We start from the raw sequence: 26,024 nt of genomic DNA, 5'->3' as shown, positions 1-26,024 counted from the left end.
AGGTAATGTCTTTATTTCTCTGGGCTTGTACAGTGTCAAATTTGTAGATGAAGGTCAATTTTGCATTCACTCTTTCTACTTGGTGAAATCCTTTGTGGAAGAATGGGTAGATCATGGCCTTGTACAGCAAAGTCACCTGAATGCCGCATATTGTTTCTTTATATCAAATCCAGATGCACCGTTAAACAAAACATGAACCTACCATATAATGAAAATTATCTTTGCCTTCTAACTATGAATAGGCAAAATACGAGGAAGTTTCCTGGCATTGTGATGTAATTTACTGGGCTATGGAGCAGTCTCTCTAGAGTGCTGTCATATGTGACTTTTTAAAATAGACTCCACTCAATTGGACTTGACAGATTGATCAGAGCAACAGTCTGTCTAGTCCAGTAAACAGTCTGAGAGAGGTCAGACCCTGATACTTCAGAGAAAGGGGAAAGAACCCCATAACAGGCATACATGGAATATTATTAAATATGTAGGGTTAGATTACGTGCTGTAAGGAACCACTCTGTACCTTTACTGGCAGGGGCTGGCCTAGGCAACCAAATGGGGATTTTCCATTTGTGATTCTAGAGTATGAGTAACTCTTCCAGAAAAAATCCCAATAAGTTTAATCTCATCCTTAGGGGACGCCGGTGCTATTTCACAGCAGTCAGAAAGAAAACCACAGAACAGTACACCAGAGAATCCAGTCACCATAGTGCCGTCTGACACAGCAGGTACCAGTCATGTAATTTCTGTAACATATTTCTTCTGTTGGGTTGCATGGGAGCAGAAAAAAGCCAACCTTGAGTGTTTTTCAAATCCACTCTTTAATGTTTATGTTTTAGATTTGGTCATCTTCGATTCAGACATAGCAGATCCCAAACCCATTTGCTAGAAGCAGTTGTTAATGTGTATCAAAAGGCTTTTTTCATATTACCGTGCTTGGCCAAAGTTTGCAGGGCCCCAGGCAGCATGCTGGCAGCGGCTGCACTGCACGCCCAGGAAACTCCCAGCCAGAGCAGCAAGTGAGAAGCCAGGCATATGGGCGCTGGGCAGCATGGGGCCCTAAAGGCATGGGGTCCAAAGCAACCGCTTTACTTGCCTTGCCCTAAGGCCAGCCCTACATTTTGCCCCCTAAAACTGTGGGAGACTGGCTTTCTTCACACAGGAAAATGTTGTTGCATTGAAAATCTCACTGATGTGATAAGAGCCACAGTGAGATAAATATTGTGCCTAAGTGTCTGCTCCCTTTGGATTGCATAGGTTACTGTGGGATGCCCATGCCCGTGGAATATGCCACAGCTAAGGTGACAGAGTATGCTGTGGGTCAGGAACTGCATTACAAGTGTCTGAGCGGTTATGATACTCGACCCCCAACCTCTGGTATCAGGACATGTAAGGAAGAAAATGGGAAAATCTTCTGGACAAGTCTACATCTGCAGTGCACTAATGACAGCAGGGGTATGTCTACACTACATACACTACATCAAATTAAGCATCTACACACAAAAACTATTACGAAATAGCGTTTTGCTATTTTGAAATAGCGCGTCCACACTGAGTGGACCCTGAACCGAAGTTAAGGCTGGCCAGAACCAGTGCCGGCAGGGCATCAGGTATGTGGGGCTGTTGCCTGAGGCTAACTGAGCTCCGTTCTTAAAGGTACCCTACCCCCACCCTGGACAGACAGTTCTCAGGGTTCCCCACTTACTTATCTACCTCGATGAGGGACAGCAAAGCAGTCCTGTCTTGGAGTGCCCTGAGCGCTTGCACTCGGGACACCACGGCACTCGGCCACATGGAGCCAGAGCTGCCCCTGGGCATGCCAGTGCATCTCATGGGGTCATTGCCATCAGCCCAGCTGCACTTGCTGCAGGATGCCATCCAGAGGGGTTTATCGGGGGGCTGTCAGGATCCAGGAGGCCCTGCAGGAGAGCATCCACCCTCAGAGCCCTCAGAGCCTCCCTGGTTCTCCTCACTGGGGGCTCGTGCCCCATTCCTCCCTCATGTTCTTCCACTTACCCCTCCCTAATCCTCCTTCCCGATGTCAAATAAAAGACACGTATGTTCAAAAATAGAAATTGGGCTTATTGAACAAAACTGGGGGGGGGGGGGGAGATGAAGCTCTGGGGAGATTGGGAAAAGGAGGTGGGAGAAGGGAGGGGAAAGCCTGGGAGGAGGGAGCTGGAAGGGGGAAGCAAGGGGAAGAAGGGGGAAGGGAAGCTCAGGGCCAAGGGTTGGGGGTCTCGCCGGACCAACTTGATTTTCATGCAAACCTGCTCCTGGGTTCGCATGTGGACTTTGGTGGCCAGTTTGGCAGCTATCCTGCCATAGATGGCCACATTCCTCCATCTAGTGCGGAGATCATGGACGTTGGGGGCATCCCCCCAAACCTTAATAAGGTCCATGATCTCCATCCTGGACCAGGAAGGTACCCACCTTCTCCAGCCTCTGTCAGGCTCCTGGGACCTTACAGACTACTCCTGGGGAGCAGTGGAGTGCTGGCTGCCAGTGGCTTGCTGGCTCATGTTTTGGGGTCAGTGGGTCAGGGGCCCCAGTGGCCCCTGCTGGCTCCGGGCTGGCACAGGTACTGTGGCCAGAGTCTACCCCTTTAATGTCTCCGGGGTTGGGGGAGAGGAGAGTAAGTTTTCCAGGTTGTGCCCAGAGTGGCCATCAGGGCTCCCTGGGAAAGGCTGGAGACCCCTTATTTCAAATTTGGCGTCACTCCTCGTAGAATGAGGTTTACCAAATTCGAATTAAGCGCTCCGCTATTTCGAATTAATTTCAAAATAGCGGTTTGCATGTATAGACACTACTAAAGTTAATTTGAAATAAGGACTGTTATTTCAAATTAACTTTGTAGTGTAGACATACCCCAAGAGTGTAGAAGAGCTGACGGAATCAATTCCAATATCAGGTACAAAGCAGTGTTCTGGCATTGACTAATCATGAACGAGATGTTTGGTCCAGCTCCGATTCATCTCCCTTTGCACAGGTAACAGCCATCTCCAGCTGGCTGTGACTTAGGTGTTGGGAACTGTGGGGAATCTTCAGAGATACTATCAGGGATGTGGAAAACATCGGTGAGGAATGGAAGAGGAAATGACAGACTGCAAACTAGTATTGGGTTTCTTTCATCCTCCTGGTCATATCAGTAGCCAAGAGGCTACCAGCAAAACCAAAGATCAATTTGGGGCTAGGTTGTGCCAGACACTTGTGCAGACTCACTTTCTCCACTTAACTGACAGTTAAAGGGTGGGAGGGAATTGTCCTTGTCATATATGAGGTCTTGAAAGTCTTCTAATCCAGCAACCTTAACTGCCAGTTCTCAGAGCATATCTGCCATCCCCTCAACACATTGGAACTAAGTCACTCACGTGAAAGCATAAGAAAACTATGTCTCATCCGATGCCCTAGTGTAGCAGTGCGGCTGTAGGGAAGTATTGCCCCTATTTTACAAATGGGGATCTGAGGTTATGGCCCTGATGTATAATTGATTTCTGTGAAAGTTAGGAGTCCAAGTAGCATTGTGAATCTACACCTAAGTAATTTGCTTAAAGTCATAGAATCATAGAACTGGAAGGGACCTCGAGAGGTCATCGAGTCCAGCCCCCCCACCCTCAGGGCAGGACCAAGCTCCGTCTACACCATCCCTGACAGATGTCTATCTAACCTGTTCTTAAATATCTCCAGAGAGGGAGATTCCACCACCTCCCTTGGCAATTTATTCCAATATTTGACCACCCTGACAGTTAGGAATTTTTTCCTAATGTCCAATCTAAACCTCCCTTGCTGCACTTTAAGCCCATTACTCCTTGTCCTGTCCTCAGAAACCAAGAGGAACAAATTTTCTCCTTCCTCCTTGTGACACCCTTTTAGATATTTGAAAACCGCTATCATGTCCCCCCTTAATCTTCTTTTTTCCAAACTAAACAAGCCCAGTTCATGAAGCCTGGCTTCATAGGTCATGTTCTCTAGACCTTTAATCATTCTTGTCGCTCTTCTCTGTACCCTTTCCAATTTCTCCACATCTTTCTTGAAATGTGGTGCCCAGAACTGGACACAGTACTCCAGCTGAGGCCTAACTAGTGCAGAGTAGAGTGGCAGAATGACTTCACGAGTTTTGCTTACAACACACCTGTTGATACAACCTAGAATCATATTTGCTTTTTTGCAACAGCATCACACTGTTGACTCATATTCAACTTGTGGTCCACTATGACCCCTAGATCCCTTTCCGCCATGCTCCTTCCTAGACAGTCGCTTCCCATCTTGTATGTATGGAACTGATTGTTCCTTCCTAAGTGGAGCACTTTGCATTTCTCTTTATTAAACTTCATCCTGTTTACCTCTGACCATTTCTCTAACTTGCTAAGGTCATTTTGAATTATGTCCCTATCCTCCAAAGAAGTTGCAACCCCACCCAGTTTGGTATCATCTGCAAACTTAATAAGCGTACTCTCTATCCCAATATCTACATCATTGATGAAGATATTGAACAGTACGGGTCCCAAAACAGACCCTTGCGGAATTCCACTCGTTATCCCTTTCCAGCAGGATTTAGCACCGTTAACAACAACTCTCTGACTACGGTTATCCAGCCAATTATGCACCCACCTTATCGTGGCCCTATCTAAGTTATATTTGCTTAGTTTATCAATAAGAATATCATGAGAGACCATATCAAATGCCTTACTAAAGTCTAGGTATATGACATCCACCGCTTCTCCCTTATCCACAAGGCTCGTTATCCTATCAAAGAAAGCTATCAGATTAGTTTGGCATGACTTGTTCTTCACAAACCCATGCTGGCTATTCCCTATCACTTTATTACCTTCCAAGTGTTTGCATATGATTTCCTTAATTACCTGCTCCATTATCTTCCCTGGGACAGACGTTAAACTGACCGGTCTGTAGTTTCTTGGGTTGTTCTTATTCCCCTTTTTATAGATGGGCACAATATTTGCCCTTTTCCAGTCTTCTGGTATCTCCCCTGTCTTCCATGATTTTTCAAAGATCATAGCTAAAGGCTCAGATACCTCCTCTATCAGCTCCTTGAGTATCCTGGGATGCATTTCATCAGGACCTGGTGACTTGCTGACATCTAACTTTCCTAAGTGATTTTTAACTTGTTCTTTGTGTATCCTATCTTCTAAACTTACCCTCTCTCTGCTTGTATTCACTACGTTAGGCACACCTCCAGACTTCTCGGTAAAGACCGAAACAAAGAAGTCATTGAGCATCTCCGCCATTTCCAAGTTTCCTGTTACTGCTTCTCCCTCCTCACTGAGCAGTGGGCCTACCCTGTCCTTGGTCTTCCTCTTGCTTTTAATGTATTTATAAAAGGTCTTCTTGTTTCCCATTATTTCATGATCACTGTCCCCCATACTGTCTTCCACTTTCAAGTTCTCAACTAGTTCCTCCCTATTTGTTAAAATCAAATCCAGAACAGCTTCTCCTCTGGTAGCTTTTTCAACCTTCTGAAACAGAAAGTTGTCTCCAATGCAGTCCAGAAACTTATTGGATAGCCTGTACCCCGCTGTGTTAGTTTCCCAACATATATCTGGATAGTTGACACCTAATCCTAATCCTAATCCTAATTAGGATTAGGATTAGGATTAAGTCGCACAAGACACCTGCAGCAGAACAAGAAATTGAAAATTGGTCTCCTAGTGTATATCTACACTAGCTCGTTAGTTCGAGCTAGGTAGGCAAATGAGGGCAACTGGAGTTGCAAATGAAGCCTGGGATTTAAATATCCCGGGCTTCATTTGCATGTTCCCGGGCGCCGCCATTTTTAAATATCCCTTAGTCCGAACTCCGTGCCCGCGGCTACACGCGGCATGGAGTAGGTAGTTCGAATTAGAGATCCTAATTCGAATTACCGTTACTCCTCATTCAAAGAATCTCTAATTCGAACTACCTACTCCATGCTGCGTGTGGCCGCGGGTACGGAGTTTGGACTAAGGTGGATTTAAAAATGGCTGCGCCTGGGAACATGCAAATCCCGGGCTTCATTTGCAACTCCGGTTGACCTTATTTGCCTACCTAGCTCTAACTAATGAGCTAGTGTAGACATATCCCAAATGTTTAAGCAAGAGGCATAATGGCTGGATCTTCCTGCCTCTTCAAACTGGCATGGAATAATACTATGCCTCTTGGTGAGAACTCAGTTTCCTGGATGCTGCAACTTCCATCATATCCATGTATAACAAGCAGTAGACTGGGCATGCTCAAGTGTAGATTTGTGATTTAAAAAGCAATCATGGGAAGTATGTACCATAAATTAGCGTATATAACCCATGCACGAGTATTACCCGCACCCGTGTATTACCTGTGTTTTTTCCTGATTGAGTAAAAAACATCTTATATACCCCACGCACGTGTATAGCCTGTGGAAGGTGAATGAAAGATAATGAGGGTAATTAATTCAGGCATCAGGGTCTGAGCCTGTCGCGCAGAAGCATTTGAGCTCCCAAATACACAACTGCCAAAGCGCAGCGTAGATGGCCGCAGCCTGACAGGGCAGACAGGCTGGCTCCCCCGGGGGTGAGCTGTCTGCCCCAGGCTGTATAGGAAGGGAAGGTGACTGGGTTTACCCCTTGCACCATCTCCAACCCTCCCCAGCTGCCTTCCACCCATGCTATGCACTCCCCCAGGGTGAGCTGTCAGCCCCAGGCAGCCAGAGCCAGGAGCTGAGCCAGGAGCTGAGTAAAGGAGCTGTGTCCTTAAACAGAACACTCCCTCTCCCCCTCACAAAGAGCCAGCCACGTTTGGACAGACACAACAGAGGGAAGAAAGGTCACTGGGTATTCCCACAGCAGGGGAATCTCCTCTCCCTCCCCACAGCTGATTACTTCTTCCCTGAATTCTCATCCCCCTCTGCACTGCCTGCTTGGTCCCTCCCTGTGACAGCTGCTCAGGCTACAACAGCAATTCTGATTCAGCACCTCAACCGCCACCGAAGTAAAAAAAAACAAACCTGTATTACACACGGACGAGTATAGCCCACGGGAGGGTGAGTTGTAAAACTTTGCATAACCCGCGGGTTATCTACACTAAAACATGGTACTCTTTTCTTCACTCTGTAATGTGGGGATGTGAGTTCCTATCCCTTTCCTGACTCCCATTTCTCTAAATTAACTTTGGGGAAACAGTCATTTTTTTTAACTACCATACTAATTACTCTGTGGTGTTTCAGATAATGTCATCTGTTAACAGATTTGATTCTTGATGTCTTCTCAAAAGTTGCTGTCACTGTCTTACTGATCGTTTTCATCATTTTGGGGTGGATCGTTGTACAGAAGCTATGGTAAGTAGAAAGCATGGCAGAAATGAGTTAATTAAACCTAAACGATCCTTAGCATGCATGGAGCTATTAGCTACATCACTCCATACACAGCATAAGTGGGATTAATTGATGTATTCTTTTGTATTATATGAATGATTAACTATATAAAACACGGGTCAGCAACCTTTCAGAAGTGGTGTGCCAAGATTTAACTTATTCACTTGTATTTATGGATCTGCAGGCCAGGGGGAGGAGGGGACAGGGCAGCCTGGGGCAGGCAGGATATGGTGACCATATTTTCTGAACCAGCTGCAGCTAGGGAGAACGGTTTAATTTAAACTATTAAACAGATTAAGTGTTTTAACTTTCTCATGTTAGTTTATCAAACTTAATTTTAAATAAAGTAAAATATTAATTTCCATCCAATGCAAAAGGTGAGGGTGTGGGGTGGGGGTACAAGAGGGCATTTGAGGGTGGGAGGTGGTTGGGGGAGTAACGCAGAAAAGGTGAGAGGTTGAGAATGCAGCCAAATAGCTAGTTGGGGAGGGAGGCAAAGAAGTGGGGAGTAAAGGTAAGTGCAGCTTCTGCAAAGTAAAATTGTATCCCCCCTCACATCTTCCCTCTGCTCCAGCATTGCTCCCCTCATCCCCATGTTCCCCCTCACCCTGATGCCCTGCATCACCCCATCCCCCTCAATGCAATCCCTGCTCCCTCCCATCCTACCCCCACATCCTCTTTCACCCCTCTTACCACCACATCCCTGTGCCCCCAGCATGCACACTGGCAGGGCAGCAGCCCTGGAACTCACAGTCCCCTGGGAGCAGTGCTGGGGTGAGGAGGGGTGATGGACAGAATCACTTCCCTGCCTGACCCAGCCCTTTGCCAGGGCTTGCCCCTCAGCTTCAGGTTACTGCTGTGGGGCTGGGGTAGGCAGAGCCCGGGGCTGCTCAGGACTGGTTCTAGCCCAGCCAGGCACAGAAGAGGCTTCCTGTCCCTGCACACACCCCACAGCGAACAGCGCAGTGCAGCTGGTGCCCCAGTGCCCCATGGAGGCAGCAGCAGCTTGTGACCAGCCACCCCACCCTGGATCTGCAGAGCAGCTCCTGCCCCACCTCCTCCCTGAGGAGGGAGCAGAGTTTGTAGTGAAGTGGGGGGAGGGGCGTCTTAACCCCTTAGCTCCTGAGAGCTGCACTGGGTCAGAGCAGCCCCAGGGATGCAGAGCCCAGTACGGGGTCACGCCTCCTGCTGTGCTTGCCAGGCCACCCCTGTCCCTACATTCCTGCGCTCATGTCTCCCCACTGCTTGCCCTTCCAGCAGGAAGCTGGAGCTGGTTCTCCAGCCTGCAGCTGTGCAGTGACCGCAGGGATCCAGCCACTGCTGGATGGGAGGAGGGGGGCTGAGCTCCTGCTGCGCATGCCACTCAAAATTGGCTTGCGTGCCACTTATGGCATGTATGCCGCAGATTGCCAACTCCTGAGATAAAATAAAGGCACAATGAAAAAAAAATCAAGATGAACGTTTTTAAGGTCAAAATGGGCACATGAAACTATAATCTTGAAAATGAGTCTGTGAGGCAAAGGTGTCAAAAAAGGAACAAGCTGTCAAATAATGAGTGGACAACATTGCTAAGAGGAAAATGAGGTGTAATTAATGTAAATGCATGGGATTTAAGGTGACACTCAGTGGGGCACTGTATTGCCAGGATACAAAGTATGTGGAAGTCACAGACTAGGTTGTGCTGGTGCAGGAGTGGCACTGTCATAGGTGCTAGACCTAGGGGTACTGGGAATGTGGCAGCACCCCCTAGAATGAAGTGACCATCATATACAGAGGGTGGAAAATGTTTTTGGGTCGGGGGCCACTGACCCACAGAAAAATCAGTCAGGGGCCGCACACAAGTGAGAAGCCAAAAAAAAAAAAAACCAACCAAACAAAAAAAAAACTTCACTGACATGGCCCCTGAATGAAAAGGAGAAAGACACACCCCACATTTCCCTCACACACCAGAGCCTAGGGGGGCCCATCCTAGTGGATTTGGTGTGCTCCAGCCCCACGGTGAGGTAGCAGGGAGGCTAGAGTACCAGCATGGCTCTCCAACACTGGGAGAGGGGCCCTGAGCCTCAGGGGCTGGATCCAGGCAAGCCAGGGGCTGCATTCAGCCCCCATGCCTGAGGTTCTCCACCCCTGGTTTATAGTTTGGTTCGATGGCTCTCAGCACCCCCAAACTGTACAAATTGTTCCAGCACCCTGGGTGCTAAAAGAAAATATAGACTCAGAGTAAAAAGCTTAAAATGAACCAAACTGTACCATCGAAATCTAAATAGAATTTCTGTGCTTGAATAATAAGAATTAGTGCTGCCACTGGACAATTTACTTCTTCACGTAACACACGCCACCTGTGGAACTCATTAAGGGTCACCGAGTCATATTAATAAGCAGCGGGTTTAAAACAAACAAAAGCAGTACTCTTCACAGAACTAACAGTCCACCTGTGGAACTGTCAGCCGACGGTCAGGGCAGTGTGTGTGTGTGTATGTTTCCGAGAAAAGGTTTAACGTCCGTGTCTTTACTGCTAGGACCGGGGTCCCGTCGCAGAGCGTGGCCAGCAGGCCAACAGACGCCCCGTTATATAGGAAGCGCTTATTACATCTTAGATTTTAGCTGCTAGAACACAGGGGTTCCTTCGCAGCGGGCAGCTAGGAAAGGCTGAAAAGGTGCCCCAACGGATCTTGTCACCTGGGAGTGACACAGATCCAAACGCCCAAGCTCTTCCTATGCCTGTCCCTTTATGACCGGCTGAAGTTCTTTTAAATTGTGCTTGGATCTATTACAGCAACTGAAGGAGTCAGGTTAAAGCTTAAACAGTTACAGGTTTATTAAAAAGACTTATAAAAGCATATGGTTACAATGGCTATTGCTCTATTTTTTAAATGCTAGCAAATATATATATATATAGGTCTTAAAAATGATCACAGGAAAAAGGTAAAGATAGAAAATAGAAATAATGGTACCAAGTGACAGCTTAATCTTTAAAGAGCTCTAACACTATGTATATATATACTTAAACAAAGGACCACATGCAGGTACAATTTTTACCCCTTTCTGTGCCTCTCGACTGCAGCGTGTCAGGCCAGGGCCGGTCTCTCAATTCCTAGGAAAGACGAATACGAGGTGGGCGTCCCCTCCGGAACCTCGGGAGATCAAACACCTAACCCGACCAGCAGATAGATGGTAGATTGACACTCAGAGAAAATGTGCTGCTGGACCCATCTATATACCCCTGGGGGCCCGTATCCTCTTTCTTATCTTAAGATGCCAAATTGTACTGGTCCGTTTTGTGGCGCCAGTTCTTACAAGCAAGTTTCAAGTTAATTTACACTTGCAAGAGAGATAACTAAATTGTGTGTACTAGACATTTTTTTACTGGGCGAGAGATTCCTCCCCCCGCAGATGGCTGTGTGTTCGTATCAGTATGGGTTAAGTCAAGGACACTCCTTGGCAGCCTCTTGGTCAGCAATTGGCGTATCTCTGTTTACAGCCATTCATGGTCACACAGCCTGGGCCTTCTGCTCTGTGTGCCCTGGATGCTCCAGGCAAGCAAAAATGGATGTTACAAGGGGGGTTCCTGTCTGGCTACAGGAACTCATTGCCAGAAGATAATGTGAAAGCCTAAATTATAACTGGATTCAAAAAAGAATTGTATAAATCAATGGATGGTTAATAGCTAATAGCCAAAGTGGTCAGAAATGCAACCCCATGTTGTGGGTGTCCCTAAATCTCTGACTGCCAAAAGCTGGGACTAGATGACAGAGGATGGATCACTCCATAATTGTCCTGTTCTGTTCACTTCCTCCAAAGCACCTGGCATTGGCCACTGTCAGAAGACAGGATACTGGGCTGGATGGACTATTGTTCTGACCCAGTATGGCCGTTCTTCTCTTCTTATTTAATCAGTTGCTTTTCTTCTGGCTAATCCCTGTGACGCATGGTTGCTGACCTTTCACTCTAACCACGTCACATCCCTAACTCATCAGTCAAGTTATGGCCAAATCAGGCTTCAGATTTATTTTAGTCTGGACTTTTTCCGTTTGTGGTTTTTCTAGCCTAGATTATCACCAAAATCAGATTATGGGGAAGATAAACAATATTATTTAACTTTAAGCCAGGCCTGAAAAGAGCCGGTGTGCACCTTTGTACTCCACAAAAATGCCTCTGGAGCTACTATATTGTTATTCTGAATTTCCACTTCCATTTAAAAAAAATTACAGTCTTTAGCTGTTACACATGGCAATGAAAACCTAAAAAATGTGACTCAAGTTTCAGAGAAAAACAGGAGGTCCTGCATTGTACATCTAGAATGTATTGTATACACTAGTACTGAGGCCCAGAAAGAGAAGAAAGGCAGACATAAGAATATAAGAAAGGCCATTCTGGGTCACACCAAAGGTCCATCTAGCTTAGTGTCCTGACAGTGACCAATGCCAGGTGCCCCACTTCAAAGATCAGCTGAAAACCTCAGGTTGAAGAAGCAAGGGCAAAAAATAAGGACAATGTCAGTGCAGGGATCTATCACAGAGCACCAAATTAGGATGAATATAGAGCTGTTAGGTGTGGAGGATGAGGACACATGGGTTGTGGTGCCTTCCATCCCCAGCTCCATATTTTTATCACTTCTGGCCCTTGGAGGCATGGCACAGCATCTGTCTATAGGAAATCAAGGCCTGAATGAGAGTTAGCTAAAAGGGCTCAATCCAGATAAGACTGGGATGATGCCTATATGATGATGAAATCAGTTGTCAGCTGTGTTTCTGATCACCTGTATTTGGCAAACAAGCTGTGCTGCTTCCTTTCAAAGGCAGGATCTTAGCAGTTCTCTGTGCCTTTTTCATCATTATTGCCTTGGGCTTAGCACTGTACCATCAAACAATTCAGAAACAGCATCGGGCCTGTTTACTAAGCAGGCTTTTACACGGAAGGCACTTTGCCCCAGGACTATGTGACCTCTTCTGATCAATTTCCAGTTCACGCTTAAAATACTTGTTTAGATTTTTAAAATCTTACTTTGAATGAACTGTGCACCTTAGCTCCAAGGTTTTGTACGGTAACAAAGGACCACAATCCCCACCCCCTTTTATCCTCTACCAAAGAATTTTCAGGGATACGCTGCATTCTAACCAAGGTCTGTGATTTTACTGTGTTGTTACAGGAAAGAGAGGTGTTTTGCAGAAGACGTAAAGATTGAAAAGACAAAGAACATTGCAACAGCAGCAGCAAGAGCAGAAATGGGGAGCAAGGAAGAAGCTCAAAGACTGGAATCCAATATGTAAGGAAGAAACAGATGTTTAATGCTCAAACTGGATTGCAGTGGGACAGACTGGCTCTTGCCCAGAACCGAGATATCTGAGCTCTCAGTGCTAGGAAAAGAAATATAGCATATTGAATATTTGTTATTAACTGCTGCCCCACCCCCCTGTGAGCCCAAAATGGTGCCCTTAAAGTATATTAGAGATTGAATTCAATATTAGGAAAAATGGGGATGAAAGCAAAGATGCAACAATGAAGATCCCTAAAAGAAACACTGATACAGTGACTTGTCATTGAGGCATGAAGCCCAGACCCCAGCTAGGACACGGTGGCCAAAGACTAATAGGAAAGTAACCCCCCAGTGCTAAGACCTGATCTTGATGACCGGTTTTGGCTGCCGCAGTGAAGGGAAGGTGCTCAGGACCTTCAACTTGTAGGCTCTTCCAAGCCCTTAGGGAGGTCAGCTGAGGGACCCCTCAATGTCAAACTTGAAGAAGCAGAATCGCAGATGATAGATGATGGGAGTGAACAGTGGGGAGTGACTCCTCTCTCCTTCTCTGACAGGTACAGAGAGATGATCCTCTGCCACGGTTGACAGAGAACCTGCACTTCTCTGCTGCCTCTAGGCTGACAGCAGCCAGCTGACGTTGCTCACAGCCCTTTAAAGATTCCTTGGCAGGAATCTGAGGTGGAGCAAAAGGGGCCTGTGGGGTGCAGGGGAGCACCCCCATTTAGTAATTAATATTTTGGTGAGGGCACAGGACATCTCCTGAGGGCTACCATGAGCCACTAATTTACCTGAGGTAAATGGAACTCTTGCCAAAGGCGGGAAAATCTGGATGGATCCAGATCCCTAACAGTCACTGAATGTTCCAGTGGGGGAGGGGCAAAGCCAAGATGGAGTCCTGGGGTTAAAGGTTGTCAACTTCATTTTGCTAAACACAAGTCACTGATTCTTAACATCAGAACCATTCATAATAATGCAAGTTAGAGGCCAGATTTTACATATGCATCATTCTTATTAAAGACAGTCTGCAGTATGCTGTACTAATACACCTGAACTTTGGGGCAGTTATTGGTGAATATACAGCTCATTGTGCTAGACAGTAAGAATATCGTATCTCTGTTTAAATGTCTCATTACCTCACTCACCTTGTTTCTCTAATATGCTGGGCCCAACACAGCTACAACCCTGCAAACAACAGTGGAAGATCTCTGACAGTGAATGTGGACACTTGCCCATGTACACCTACTGTCACATATTCCAAGGGAGAGAAATGGGTTGGGAACCTTTCCTTCGCTTTTACTATATAGGTTTTGTTTAGTCTATTCTGCTTCACTTATTAAATACTTTTACAAAACTGTATAAAATCACATCTTTCTAAAACACTCTGAACATTTTTCACAGCTCTTCTCACATAACAGGAGAAAGGGATCAGTAATACCTGCAGAAGACATAATTTCAGTGTGTGATCAATACGAGCTAGGTATAATGTTAGCCCAGGTATGAATGCAGCAAAGTATCAAATAAAATGAAAAATCAGACTCAGAATATATTATCTGCCTATTACTGAAGCACCGAAATTATGAGTTACTAGCAGGTTTATCCAGCATTGCTCAGATCTTTAACTGTAATAATTGTTGTTATTGGGTTTTGTTTTGGGGTTTTTTGTGGGGGACTGTAAAGGAAAATATACATGCTATATTTAAATGATTGTATTGGGGAGGAAGTTGGGTGTGGGGGGAGCAGGGCTGGTAGATATGGGCTCATGGTAGGGGGCTCAGGGCAGGGGGCTGGGAAGTCAAGGGGAGAGTATTCCGGGGCTGATGGTGGCAGCAAGGGTGATGCTGTTCCAGTCTCCAACTGTCCCCTTGGACTCTGTTTTGTCTGGGAGAGGGGTAGAGATTCTGGAGTTGGCCCAGCATCCAGCTGCTCCTCCAGACTCCTGCTTCTGTGAGAGGGGATCCAGGGATCTGGGGCCTGGCCCTGGCCTCCAGCTGCTGCACCCTGCCTGTCGGGGAAGGGGAAGGAAGGACTGGGTTTCTGGTGGCTGGCCCAGCCTACAACTGCTTCCCAGGCCTGCAGTTGGTTCAGGGAAAGGGGCTTCAGGGGCCAGCCGCTGCCTCCAATTGCCCCCGGCTTCTACACTGTATAGGGGGTGGGCTGCAGCTCCGGCGGCTGGCAAGAGCCTCTAGTGCCACCCCCACCCTGCAACTAGTGTGGGAAGGTGGACTCCAGGAGCCAATTCTAGCCTCCAGCTGCCCCGCCCCCTCAACTGGTATAAGCCAGGTTTCTCCTTGGGGTAGCCTTTCCAGGGGGTGGGGGAGACAACCACAATTCCCAGACTCCTCTCCAGGGACTTATGTACTTTGCGAGGTGCCAGGCCATAGTTCCTGGTCCCAGCCTCTCTTTAGGGGGCTCTCCTGGGTGGGAGCTAGGCTGTGCTGCCCTCCTCTGGCATTGTTTGGGGTAGAGGGCAACTGGTCGGCCGGCCATGTGAAGCCCTGTCCCCAGATGGCCACTCCCCTGCTGGTGCCAGAGGTTCACACTGCAGTATCACTGTCCCCTGCATTCACTGGCCCCAGTGGTCACTCTGCAGTATTGTTGTTCTCCAATCAGCCCCCTCCCTGTCTATGTTATGGAATATAGTCCCATTCTTGACCCTTCCCATTTTCCTGGAATAACCAAACCCTGACCCTGCTTTAAGTTCTGATATGAGAAATCTGCCTACCAAATTTCGTGGTCCTAGCTCTAACCATTTAGGAAGAGTTCTTGAAGAAATGAACTCACACTAAGACAGATATACTCTAAAATATATATATTAACTAATTATAATATACTCTGTGCTGTTGCTTGATATAGTACCGATAAACACTGGTGCAGCTAATCATTTCAGGGGTATGATTAGATATTAATACATTACAGTCATGAAAATAAGGCTTCCATACGTGATTTGGCCACCACACAGACATAGTATAGGACAGGTCCCTGTACCCAAGAGCTTACAATCACAATGGATACAACAGAAAAGCACTATGTGTCAAGTGAATTGGACAAAGATGTATTTGTGGGCTATAACTGGCAGGTGTTGCCTCTGTTTCATATCATGAAAGTGAGCAGAAAACGCATGTAATGAGGCTTCCTGTCTATGGAGGGATGGAGCTGGTTGGGTGGCATTATTAGTTATCATTCATATTACGTTGGCACCCAAGGGCCCCAATCAGAACCAGCACCCTGGTGATACACACTTTACAGATTAAACAGTCCCAGTCCCCAGAGAGCTAATGATCTCAATAAAGACAAGATACAATGAGTGAGGGGTAACCAAAACCTGGAGGTTATGAAGGAGGGTATCAGGATAGAGGATGCGGCAGTGCCAGAATAATAGATATAGTGGGAGTACTGAGAGTCATTGAGACAAACTGTAAGCCCCATTTACAGTGGAAACCACTTCAAGACAAGGGATATGGGCAGCGCCCCCACAGCTCTACTTCCAGCACCTAGGGGAGAGTATGTCTAAACCGCAATCAGCAGTGTGAGTGCAGCTCAATAGGCATACCTTTAATCTAGCTAGTGCTGCTAAAAATAACAGCAAAGAGGGAGCAGAGCGGGCTACCCACATGAGTCTGTCTCAGGGCTTTGGGCAACGTCTACAGCTAGTGCCTCCACTCTACATAGCTATTTCTAACCGAGACAGCTAAATTCAAGCTAGCGTGGGTATGCTGGCCCTCGCTGCCATCACACCTGCAACTGCAATGTACACTCCCTCTGAGACCGCCCAGTTAGTTACATGCATTATTTCATAGTGCTCATTCTGCTAAAACATTACTCCTTGATTGCAAATAAACAGTACCTGCGCTCTGCATACCATTTCCCAGCCCAGCAGTCACCCACAGGAGGCTTACGAACAGCCCTGGCATTTACCTTCTTTCTCTGGCATGGTTCCCAGCATATGCTTGGTAGGAGGAGCGCTCTCATTCTCAGATTCCACACTGAGCAATGCCAGGTACTTAGTACATGGATCCCTGAAGCTGCATTTGGGTCACCATCAGACTGGTCATTGTTGGCTGCATCCCTTTATTTACTGGAATTAACCCAGTCACAGAGCACTGCGTACGTGCTCTAAGCTGGTTCATTCATTCCTTTGGAGTCCCAGGTATTTCATGCTGTTACCAAAGGAAGCAGGGCATCTTTAGGTATAACCAGAGGAGTGTCTGCACTTTCTCAAGGCTGAGGCTCCGTGAAAAGCTAGAGGAGTGTTTCAGGTGGTGGAGGGAGAGATTACTAGATGAATAGGTGGGGGATTCCAAGTGGCACTGGAAAAAGAGGGAGGATGTTTCCATTGTAAAGAGAGGAGGGGGGATTATAAGTGTGGCTGTGGTTTCTAGCCTCTCAGGGATGACAGGGCAGGCTTCAGAAGGTGGGTGGAAGAACATAGTGTGTGAAGGGCAAGGCCCCTGAGTAACCAGAAAGGTGGCTGCATCAGTAGGGTTCACCTGTTCTTTAGTCCGGGTTCTGTGCCTGGCCTTTGATAACTTTCTAAATTCATGATGGTGAACAAGGAACAGGTTCTTGACCTGGGGGATGCCCTAGTGCATATTCCTCCAAGGGCAGTTTCCAGGCACTGGGTATGCTAAATAGATTACATGGCTTTTAAAAAAGCAGTTTGGTAGTTCTGCTGTGTGTCCCTGGAACTCCTTCCACCTCAGTGAGCTAATTAAAGAAAATATTATTATCATTTGTATTACAAAAGCACAAAGGTGCCCTAAGACCAGGGCCTGCTAGGCATTGGACAAGCATCAAATAAAAATACGGTCTCACCCTACAGTTTACTGGTGGGTGAAATAGAAAAGGGTTAGGGGAAAAAGCTTAACAGTAAAACAAGACCACTTTTGCACAGTCTGCTGTATTCTCCATTGATTTGCCTAGCTGTTAAACAGTTTGCAGTGTTCTGTAAGTATCTGGTTGGATATGACTGGTATCCTTTTGGAAATTCATGGTTATTCTCTCCATATTGCAGTTATGTTGTAATTATTTCTCATCTAACTCACTGCATATGCCATCCACCAGTTTTCCCCATTAGTCTTCTGCAGGTTAGTTCAGGCTCCTGAATGTCACATTATCACCCGTTATAAACAACATTTATTCACATTGTGTCTACATTGGCATCCCTTTCCGGAAAAGGGATGCTAATGAGACTCATCGCAATTGCAAATCTGCGGGGGATTTAAATATCCCCCGCGGCATTTGCATTTACATGGCTGCCGCTTTTTTCCGGCTTGGGGATAGGCCAGAGAAAAGCGCCAGTCTAGACGTGATTCTCCGGAAAATAAGCCCTTTTCCGGAGGATCTCTTATTCCTACTTTCAAGACGGAATAAGAGATCCTTTCAAGTAGGAATAAGAGATCCTCCAGAAAAGGGCTTATTTTCCGGAGAATCACGTCTAGACTGGCGCTTTTCTCCAGCTTATCCCTAAGCCGGAAAAAAGCGGCAGCCATGTAAATGCAAATGCTGTGGGGGATATTTAAATCCCCCGTGGATTTGCAACTGCGATGTGTCTCATTAGCATCCCTTTTCCGGAAAGGGATGCCAATGTAGACACAGCCATTGTGTTTTGGAAAAACATCTTTCAAATTGTCATTGCTTTCTACCCTCTCCCCGGCTACGTCTACACTGGCCCCAAATTCCGGAAAAGGGATGCAAAGCAGGTAAGTCAGAATAGGGAAATCCGCGGGGGATTTAAATATCCCCCGCGGATTTAAATAAACATGTCCGCCGCTTTTTTTCCGGCTTGGGGAAAAGCCGGAAAAAAAGCGTCTAGACTGGCGCGATCCTCCGGAATAAAGCCCTTTTCCGGAGGATCTCTTATTCCTACTTCTTATTCCTGAAAGTAGGAATAAGAGATCCTCCGGAAAAGGGCTTTATTCCGGAGGATCGTGCCAGTCTAGACACTTTTTTCCCGGCTTTTCCCCAAGCCGGAAAAAAAGCGGCGGACATGTTTATTTAAATCCGCGGGGGATATTTAAATCCCCCGCGGATTTCCCTATTCTGACTTACCTGCTTTGCATCCCTTTTCCGGAATTTGGGGCCAGTGTAGACATAGCCCCCATGTACTGATGTATCTGTTTTCTCTTTAGTGCTTTTTTTTCTCACAGTAGAAGAAACCTTTCAATTTCCTCTAACAACTTTGGCCACCACTAAGGCCCAGTTCTCAAAGGTATTTAGATACCTAACTCCCACTGATATCAATGTGAGATAGATTTCCCTAAATATATTTGAGGATCTGGCCTTACACCCGTCTTCTCCCTGTTTGTCCATCTGGGAGCTTTAACTGATTTATGGTGTTTTCTGTATTGGGTGACTGCCAATGTCCCCTCTAATCTTTTCCATCCATGTGTGGAATAATTTTTGTCATGTGCACCAATGCATGTGTGAATGTGTACCACCAAGAGAAAGACAAACCTAGCTGTTGGTACACTGTTAATCAGCTATATGACACTGGAATCTCTCCTCAGTGGCCACACAAGTGCACAACTTACAGGAAACACAGGTGACCTCTCCCATTTCCATCTCCACTTAGGATTTTTTACTCTTCATGTTGTCACATGAGCTGCTTCTGACTCCATTCTTCCTTTACATAAAGTGATTATGGATTCGCAGTGAACCTACAGGCTCTTTACCAGACACCATTCCCTTGCTCTGCAGGAGGGAAAGAATTAAGCCATGGGTCATCCTGGAAGAGGCAAGGACTCAGTTCAGCATCTAACCATCTGCAGTGCCTAATGGCCAGAGAAAACAGTAATCATCTGGGCATGGAGAGCAGAGGGGAAAAGGCAAAGGACTGAGCTGTAGGCCAGAAACAGTAATCTAGGAGCTAGCTGCAGCAGGAGAGCCAGACAGTGAACAGGTCCAGGAAAAGCTGAGAGCCAAGCATAGAAGCAGGTTGTGCCTGACCCAGATGTAGCAGTAACAGGATAGAAAATGTTTTTTTGATTTGTTGGTGATTCTGAAACAAAGGGCCAATGCTAATGATGACTTTTTTTTCAAAATGGTTGAAAGATTGAAAAAGTTTCAAGTCAGGTCAAAACAACATGGCTTATTTTGACCTGCCTCACATTTTTTCATCCTGATTTTGGTATCTTGACAAAAGCAAGGGCAGACGGGAGTCACAAAATGCCAGACGGGGGAAGCCGCAAATCCTTTAGCCCAGGGGACTCGTTCAGCATGAGAGAGATGCACATTCCATTCTGCTGGATGTGAAGTTGGACATCACTCTTTGCTCTCCCACAGTACAGAGGAACATACCAGGCTATGATGAGATAGCTTCCACAGAGTGCAGCTGATTCCCCTTTTTATAAATAATTGAATAGTCATTAAAGCAAGGACTTGAACCTCCCGCACTTTAAATGCTCCAATTACTAGGCTCTAGAATCAGTCTCACTCAGGTTCCCTGGCCTAATGATAATTCTTTTTCATTCACCGACTATTTATTGAGGAAAATTCACCCAGATGTAACCAGAGTATGTCCCAGTCTGCTAGAAAAAGGGATGGACATTGGTTTGGTTAGTGGAGGAATGAGTGGCTCGGGCATCATGCACTCTGGTACCATTATATTTACCAGGAAAAGTTGTACAGATCAGGTAGTATCACGTTTCCCACTTAGCACTGCTTTCATGGGTGCAAGAATGTCCGGGCTGGAAAACGGACCCTTTCTGCTTTGCCCCGGGACATGTGCAAAGCCCACGTCCCTGAAGGCACCATGAAGAGGAATCTCTGTGAGCTCTCTCCTAGAGATTTCCAGCTGAAGAGCTGCCACCTATGGCTTATAACATAGGCCGAAAACAAAATGGTGTCGGATATTACCGATCCCTTCCTCTCACGACAGAAGAAGTTTGGAGACTCATGCTTAAATTGGCTTGGGGAGAAAAGGCTATACAAACATTTAATAAACAAAAAAGGAGTATGTAATGCTCATGACAACACAGCTACTGGCAAAGGCTCTCAACCCTTTCTCCAAGGGGTTTGTGGAGAGGGGAGTGAATGGGGTTAGGGTTTTATAGTCTGGGACAGTCACTGTGAAACAGAAGAATCTCCTCCTTTCTATACAGTTCAGCCAGCTTCTCCTCTAGCTCCCCCAGATTGAGCAGCTGGACCACATTCTGGTCATTCGGAGCAATGACTGCCCAGGACTTCCTGTGATTGTTGTCAATCTCACAGCAGGCAGCAGACCAGATGTAGCTGGGCTTATTGACTCTGCCTTCAGCTATGTAATTGTTGCCAGGGACCACTCCCACAACGACATATGTCGTAGCACACTCTTCGGTCCTACTCAACATTATTTCTTGCTCATAGTTGTTCCATTTTCCACCATTGAGATTCATAAACTGTGGCACAATGTTGGTCAGAGTGAAAGTAGCAGCCTTATAGTCAGAGTCGGGTTGGTGACTATTGGGATTCAAGTGACCCCTGTTGAAATTAACCAGATTCTTGTAATCCTGGAGGACAGCCTGGCTCTCTTGAAGCAGTCCCTGGTCAACACCAATCTCATTTAAGAGGATCCATTCTGTTGTCATTTCATTTTGGTAAGTTGAACCCATCAGCTTGAAAATCAAAAAAAAATTAAAGGAGTCAGTCATGTGTGAAAGGAAAAATGGAACCAGGGCCCTTGGGCAGATGCCTTTGGAGGTCTAAAGGAATTGGTAGTGCTAGGTATGAGGTCTCGCTAGGGACCTTTGGTCTTGCCTCTTGGTCCCTTGGGATTTACATGTGAGCTGGAAGGAAGTACACTACCAGTCTCAGTCACAGTCATGACTTGTGTGAAAGAGGAGCCACACTTGCAGTACCTATTTTGCTTCCTGAAGGCTGGATTGTGCCCACAGTAATATGGTACAAAGCTAGCCTGACCCAGAGGAGCACAGAAGTCTGCATTCTATGTGGGGCAAGTCCTTCTTAGAAAAAAGGGGAGGGAATTCTGAGATGAGCAACAGATGATCCAACCTCAGTTCTATAGAGGAAGTGGACATCTACCAAGGTCTCTGCTACATGTCCCTAAGGGAAAGTCCTTCCCAACCACAAATTTGCCAGTTGATTCAACCCTGTCCTTGGGGACCGGAGATTACTAGTGCAATCTCCCATTTTAATGTGGAGATTGCACTAGTACAATATCTAAATACATTTTGACCACTATTTTCTGGGGTTCCAATAATAGAAAATAATAAAAAACTTTTGCATAACCACAGCACTGTTCCCCTGAGGAGCTCAAAATACTTTGTAAAGATCAGTGAACTTTCACAACAACCCTATGAGGTTGGTGAGCATTAAAATTTTTGTCCTATACCTGGTGATGGCAGGGCACAGCCAAGGTGTGATCTGCCCTAGCTTGCACAGCAAGTCAGAAGACATGAGGCAGACCTAGCAGTTCTAGCTCCCATGTCCCTGTATAATCTTTGTCACAATGATGTGACTCTGCACAACAGAACGGGACAGAGAATTCCCAGCTGTGTTGTCCATGTGTGCGTGTGTGAGTGTGAGAGAGAGAGAGAGAGTACATGGAACAGAGATGGGGGAAACAAATACTGGGATTTATTCTATATTTCAATTTTTAATGTCCAAGATTGTGTCCTGTAGTAATGGAGAGGCAGTCAGGAGAGCATCTTACCTGGGGTTCCACCATCCAGCTATTAGGTCTCTTTCCAGAACCTGGCTGGTACACATATGCAGAGTATATTGGAATGCGGTTGTCCCTGTCATACAAGGTAGCAAAGCGATACTGATTCTTGAAACGCTGGCAGATCTGGGCTGGGTTGGCAGGTTTGATGGCATCATCTGGGGGGGTTTCCCTGAAGAAAAACTGAGGGCATGTGTTCTCAAAAGATGTCACCAGTTCACAGTTCCCCGGCATGAGGCAGCATATGGAAAACTGGAGCAGCAGCAGCAGCAGCATCATGGGAACAAGTTAACGCTAACGTCTCTTCGGCACCTGGAGAACAAATGTCAATGGTATGTAAGATCTCCAGGAGGGGAGGGAGGGAGAGAGTCTAGTCAGGGAACAGCTGCCCAATATGACAACCATCTTGCCTCAAAAAGTGAAAACCAGTGTGGATGTTAGTGCCACTCCTTGAGCCCTCAGAGAAGGGAGTTAAAGCTCAGACTTCAGGAGGGAGTCAGGCAGTCCATCATTTCTAACTGTCACACTTCTAGGACAGTGTGGGGGGAAGGAAAAGAGCTACTGAAGGGGTTGATTCCCTGCACAGACATAACCATTTTTCTCCATCTGGCTGATTAGAAGACCCTATTTCTGCCCTGTCTCTGTGGCTGCAAATCTCTGTCCCCAAAGGCAGAATACAGAGGATCTCTGCAATTTTAAATATACAAAGTTTCAGTATCACTTCCCCCAAAGTTTGTCTACGTGAGGGGAGGATTTGGCAAAGCCATTCACATTTGGAGCAAAGCATACCTGCCAGCCACCAATACTACATCTCCCTGTCCTTAACTGTTAGCAGGATGATACCCTATTGCTTGGATAAAACAGCCTATACAATGCCAGAAAATCTGGAAGCTTTATCTTATTTCAGCCACATCTCATGATGTCAGATAAACTGTTTCAAACCCAGGCTATGTCTAGACTGCAGGCTTCTTTCGGAAGAAGTTTTTCCGGAAGAGATCTTCGGAAAAAACTTCTTCCGAAAGAGAGTGTCTACACAGCAAACACGCAACAAAAAAGCAATGTGGTTTTTCAAAAGATAGCGTCCACACTGAATGGCTGCTATCTCACATTTAAGCTGTGATGACTATGAACGGAATGGTCACCAGGACACCTGTGCTTTTTCCTCTTTCCTCTTCTTCCGAAAGAACTCCCTCTTCCCCCTCCACGCATGCCTTTTTCTGAAAGAGCTCTTTTGGAAAAAGGCTTCTTCCTCGTAGAAAGAGCTTTACCAATGTCAGAAAAACCCCTCTGTTCTTTAGATTTTTTTTTTTCAAAAGAAAACAATTGCAGTGTAGATGTAAGTGAAGTCTTTTTTTCAGAAAAACAGCTGTTCTTCCAAAACCCTCTGGGGATATGCAGTGTGGACATACCCCCAGAGTTCTTCCATGTTCCCTGGGATCTGCAAAACCTCCCATGGTTGGGGCTGAGCAAGTGCTGTTCAAATAAGTAGCCTCCACACTTGTTTCTGGTGCCCCGATAACAGCAAAGATTTCAGCATCAAATAACTAGATGCTGAAACTAACTAGTGTTAGTACTCTTCCTCTCTAATTGCCTACTAATGATTCTTATCTGCCTCTTTTGACTATCCAGTCTTTAGGTGCTTATAGAGTATTTCTTTTTCCAGTTACATTCCAGCTCTGCTTTCCCCTTGATATTTTTATACCCACGGCCTCTTCTTGTCCCCCCCCTCCTATTTTTTCCCTTCTCCCCACCCCTCTTCTCCTCTATTTATTTTAGTTCTGAATATCCAACACTCTGGTCATCTGAGGAAGTGGGCTGTGACCATGAAAGCTCATGATACCATCTACATGTTTTGCTAGTCTTTAAAGTGCTACCAGACTATTTGTTGGTTTTTTAAATTAGAACAATCATGTTATAATAAAAATCAAACTGCATTTGGAAGGCTGCTGCTACCAAGCAGAGTACAACATACCAGCTGCTCCCTGCTGTCAGATTTGGTTGCTTAGGATATGATCGAAAGCTTGCCGTTTTCCTTTGTTTTCAACATGTTCATGGGCTGACTGAGCTTGGGTGGAAGGAAGAGTCCCAGAAACAGGTTTCTGTATTAGGTCTCACTCCCCAGTGTTTGCATTTTTTATCTCAAGGGACAATTGTTTGGCTTTCATAGAAATGCCTTCCAGTTGGCAACTCATGATTACACAATCTATAAATAACATAATTTTTCAAAAATAAACCAACCTACCGTGTGAAAGGACTGCACACTGACTTGTCGGTTGGTTTGGTTCTGTCTGTACCACCAAGGATGTAGTGGACTTTTCAAAAGCCTCTGTAACAGAATGAGCCTAAGAGCCTGGGGCTGCTTTAAAAAGGGAAGTTTATACGTAATTACATTTTATTAGCTTCCTCTAGTAGTGTTAGTGTTACATGGGTGGAGCTAAGATCAGCACTGCAGTGTTATTCCAAATACTCTTTCACAAGGTCATTGACAGAGATAGCTCACTATACAAACCAGGAATAATCAAATCAAGTTACTTACCCAGTTTTATGGGAATTGCCCAGGTGAGCGAATGGCTGGTTCTCAAATGTTTTATTATGCAAGATGCTTTATGGCAGTTGAAATGATCCCAAGCTACAGCTCCAGGCCTGGAGCCAAATTTCATATCTGGCCCCTGGGCCAAAACCAAACACTGAATCTATATGTTCTTGAACTTGGAGGTTCAAAATTCAGACATGAAGTTGAACTTTCCCAGATATGTGTTTGGATCTGATGTCTACATCTGGGCCTATTTTAGAGAAAGTTTGAGTTTAGCTCCCAAGTCCAAACATAGATCCAAATTGTGGTTCTGATCTGGAACTCTGGTCTGGGCTTATTTGTAACCCACAAGAAAAAATATGTCAGTAGATAGTCTTATCACAGTTATGAGAAATAGCATAAAGTTGACTAGGTATCAGTTGTGCCCACACAGGACTAGACTCTTCCCAGACAAAAGCAGGTAACATATTAATAGGACAATAAATTATTACCCTCAGTTAGCAAAATATGGTTGTACAAATGGGGAAATCAATAAATCCCGGGACTTTGATTTTAGCATGGCTGTACAAAGGGTCAGGTTGTTACAACTTGTCTCCATTGTAGAAAATATCCTTCCATAGCTGGGGCAGCTTGTCAAAGTAATGTGTGAACTGACAGCTGGGTCCAGATCCTGACCTGCCAGATGCGCTGACAGGATTTGAATGTAGAGTTCTTGCAGTTCTTCAGTGACATGATGGTACTGGTTTGGGTTTAGGACAAGTCTATTTTAAGGTCCTTGTTGGTGGAAATACACATCCTTACAGAATAGTAATCTCAATAATTAGCCTTTCATTGCATCTTGCTCCCATCCACCCCTTTTGGAAAATGTCCAAAGGCATAAGTTCTGTTTACGTCACACAGTCTGCATAAAGCTGTGATGGTGTCAAAGGTCACGTGCTTGAGATCAATGGGGGAACCAGAGCCAATGCCTCATAGGGCCATATTCTGGCACAGTGCTGCTCAGAGTCCGATCCAGCACCCAAGGACTATCAGGGTAGTTTGTCTCTAACAATTGCCCCCAGCTGCATGGTATGCCATCCTGAAAGCTTGTCCTACTCTTTTTCTAAGAGCACAGGGACAAAAAGGAGCCAAATTAAATTTGGGGCTCTGTGTGGGTGACAGACGCATACACAGAGTTATAGTACAGCTGGAACAGTCTGAAGCACTGCTCTGGCACCTTAAAACCAGGAGGGAGCAA

General features: G+C 45.9%; 2 protein-coding genes across 3 annotated transcripts in view; one reads left to right on the top strand and one right to left on the bottom strand.

The window, feature by feature from the left end:
- The window catches only part of IL2RA (interleukin 2 receptor subunit alpha), a 52,056-nt gene extending 37,772 nt beyond the window's left edge, over nt 1–14,284 (top strand). The window contains exons 6-9 of the mRNA XM_025183200.3: nt 633–725; nt 1,255–1,452; nt 7,213–7,303; nt 12,489–14,284. Coding sequence (XP_025038985.3) covers nt 633–725; nt 1,255–1,452; nt 7,213–7,303; nt 12,489–12,609 — 503 coding nt within the window. The 3' untranslated portion in view covers nt 12,610–14,284. The remainder of the gene's footprint in view (nt 1–632; nt 726–1,254; nt 1,453–7,212; nt 7,304–12,488) is intronic.
- A 4,345-nt stretch (nt 14,285–18,629) lies between these two features.
- On the bottom strand, nt 18,630–24,615 carry LOC102451180 (endonuclease domain-containing 1 protein-like). 2 transcript variants are annotated; one of them, XM_006120370.5, is made up of 3 exons: nt 24,497–24,615; nt 22,246–22,566; nt 18,630–21,187 (listed from the first exon to the last, which is right to left on the bottom strand). In XM_006120370.5, exons 2-3 carry the CDS (start codon nt 22,531–22,533, stop codon nt 20,642–20,644), a joined length of 834 nt encoding a protein of 277 aa, XP_006120432.2. In that variant the 5' UTR covers nt 22,534–22,566; nt 24,497–24,615; the 3' UTR covers nt 18,630–20,641. The 2 variants fall into 2 exon arrangements, with proteins under 2 accessions (XP_006120432.2, XP_075782023.1); XM_075925908.2 differs by lacking the exon at nt 24,497–24,615 and adding an exon at nt 24,227–24,480.
- Between the last annotated feature and the right edge of the window lie 1,409 nt (nt 24,616–26,024).

The sequence above is a fragment of the Pelodiscus sinensis genome, chromosome 1, assembly GCF_052426305.1.
Source record: "Pelodiscus sinensis isolate ZL-2025 chromosome 1, ASM5242630v1, whole genome shotgun sequence".
Lineage (NCBI taxonomy): Eukaryota > Metazoa > Chordata > Testudines > Trionychidae > Pelodiscus > Pelodiscus sinensis.
The sequence above is the reverse complement of the archived record's forward strand: the minus strand, read 5'-3'. Positions and strand labels throughout refer to the sequence as shown.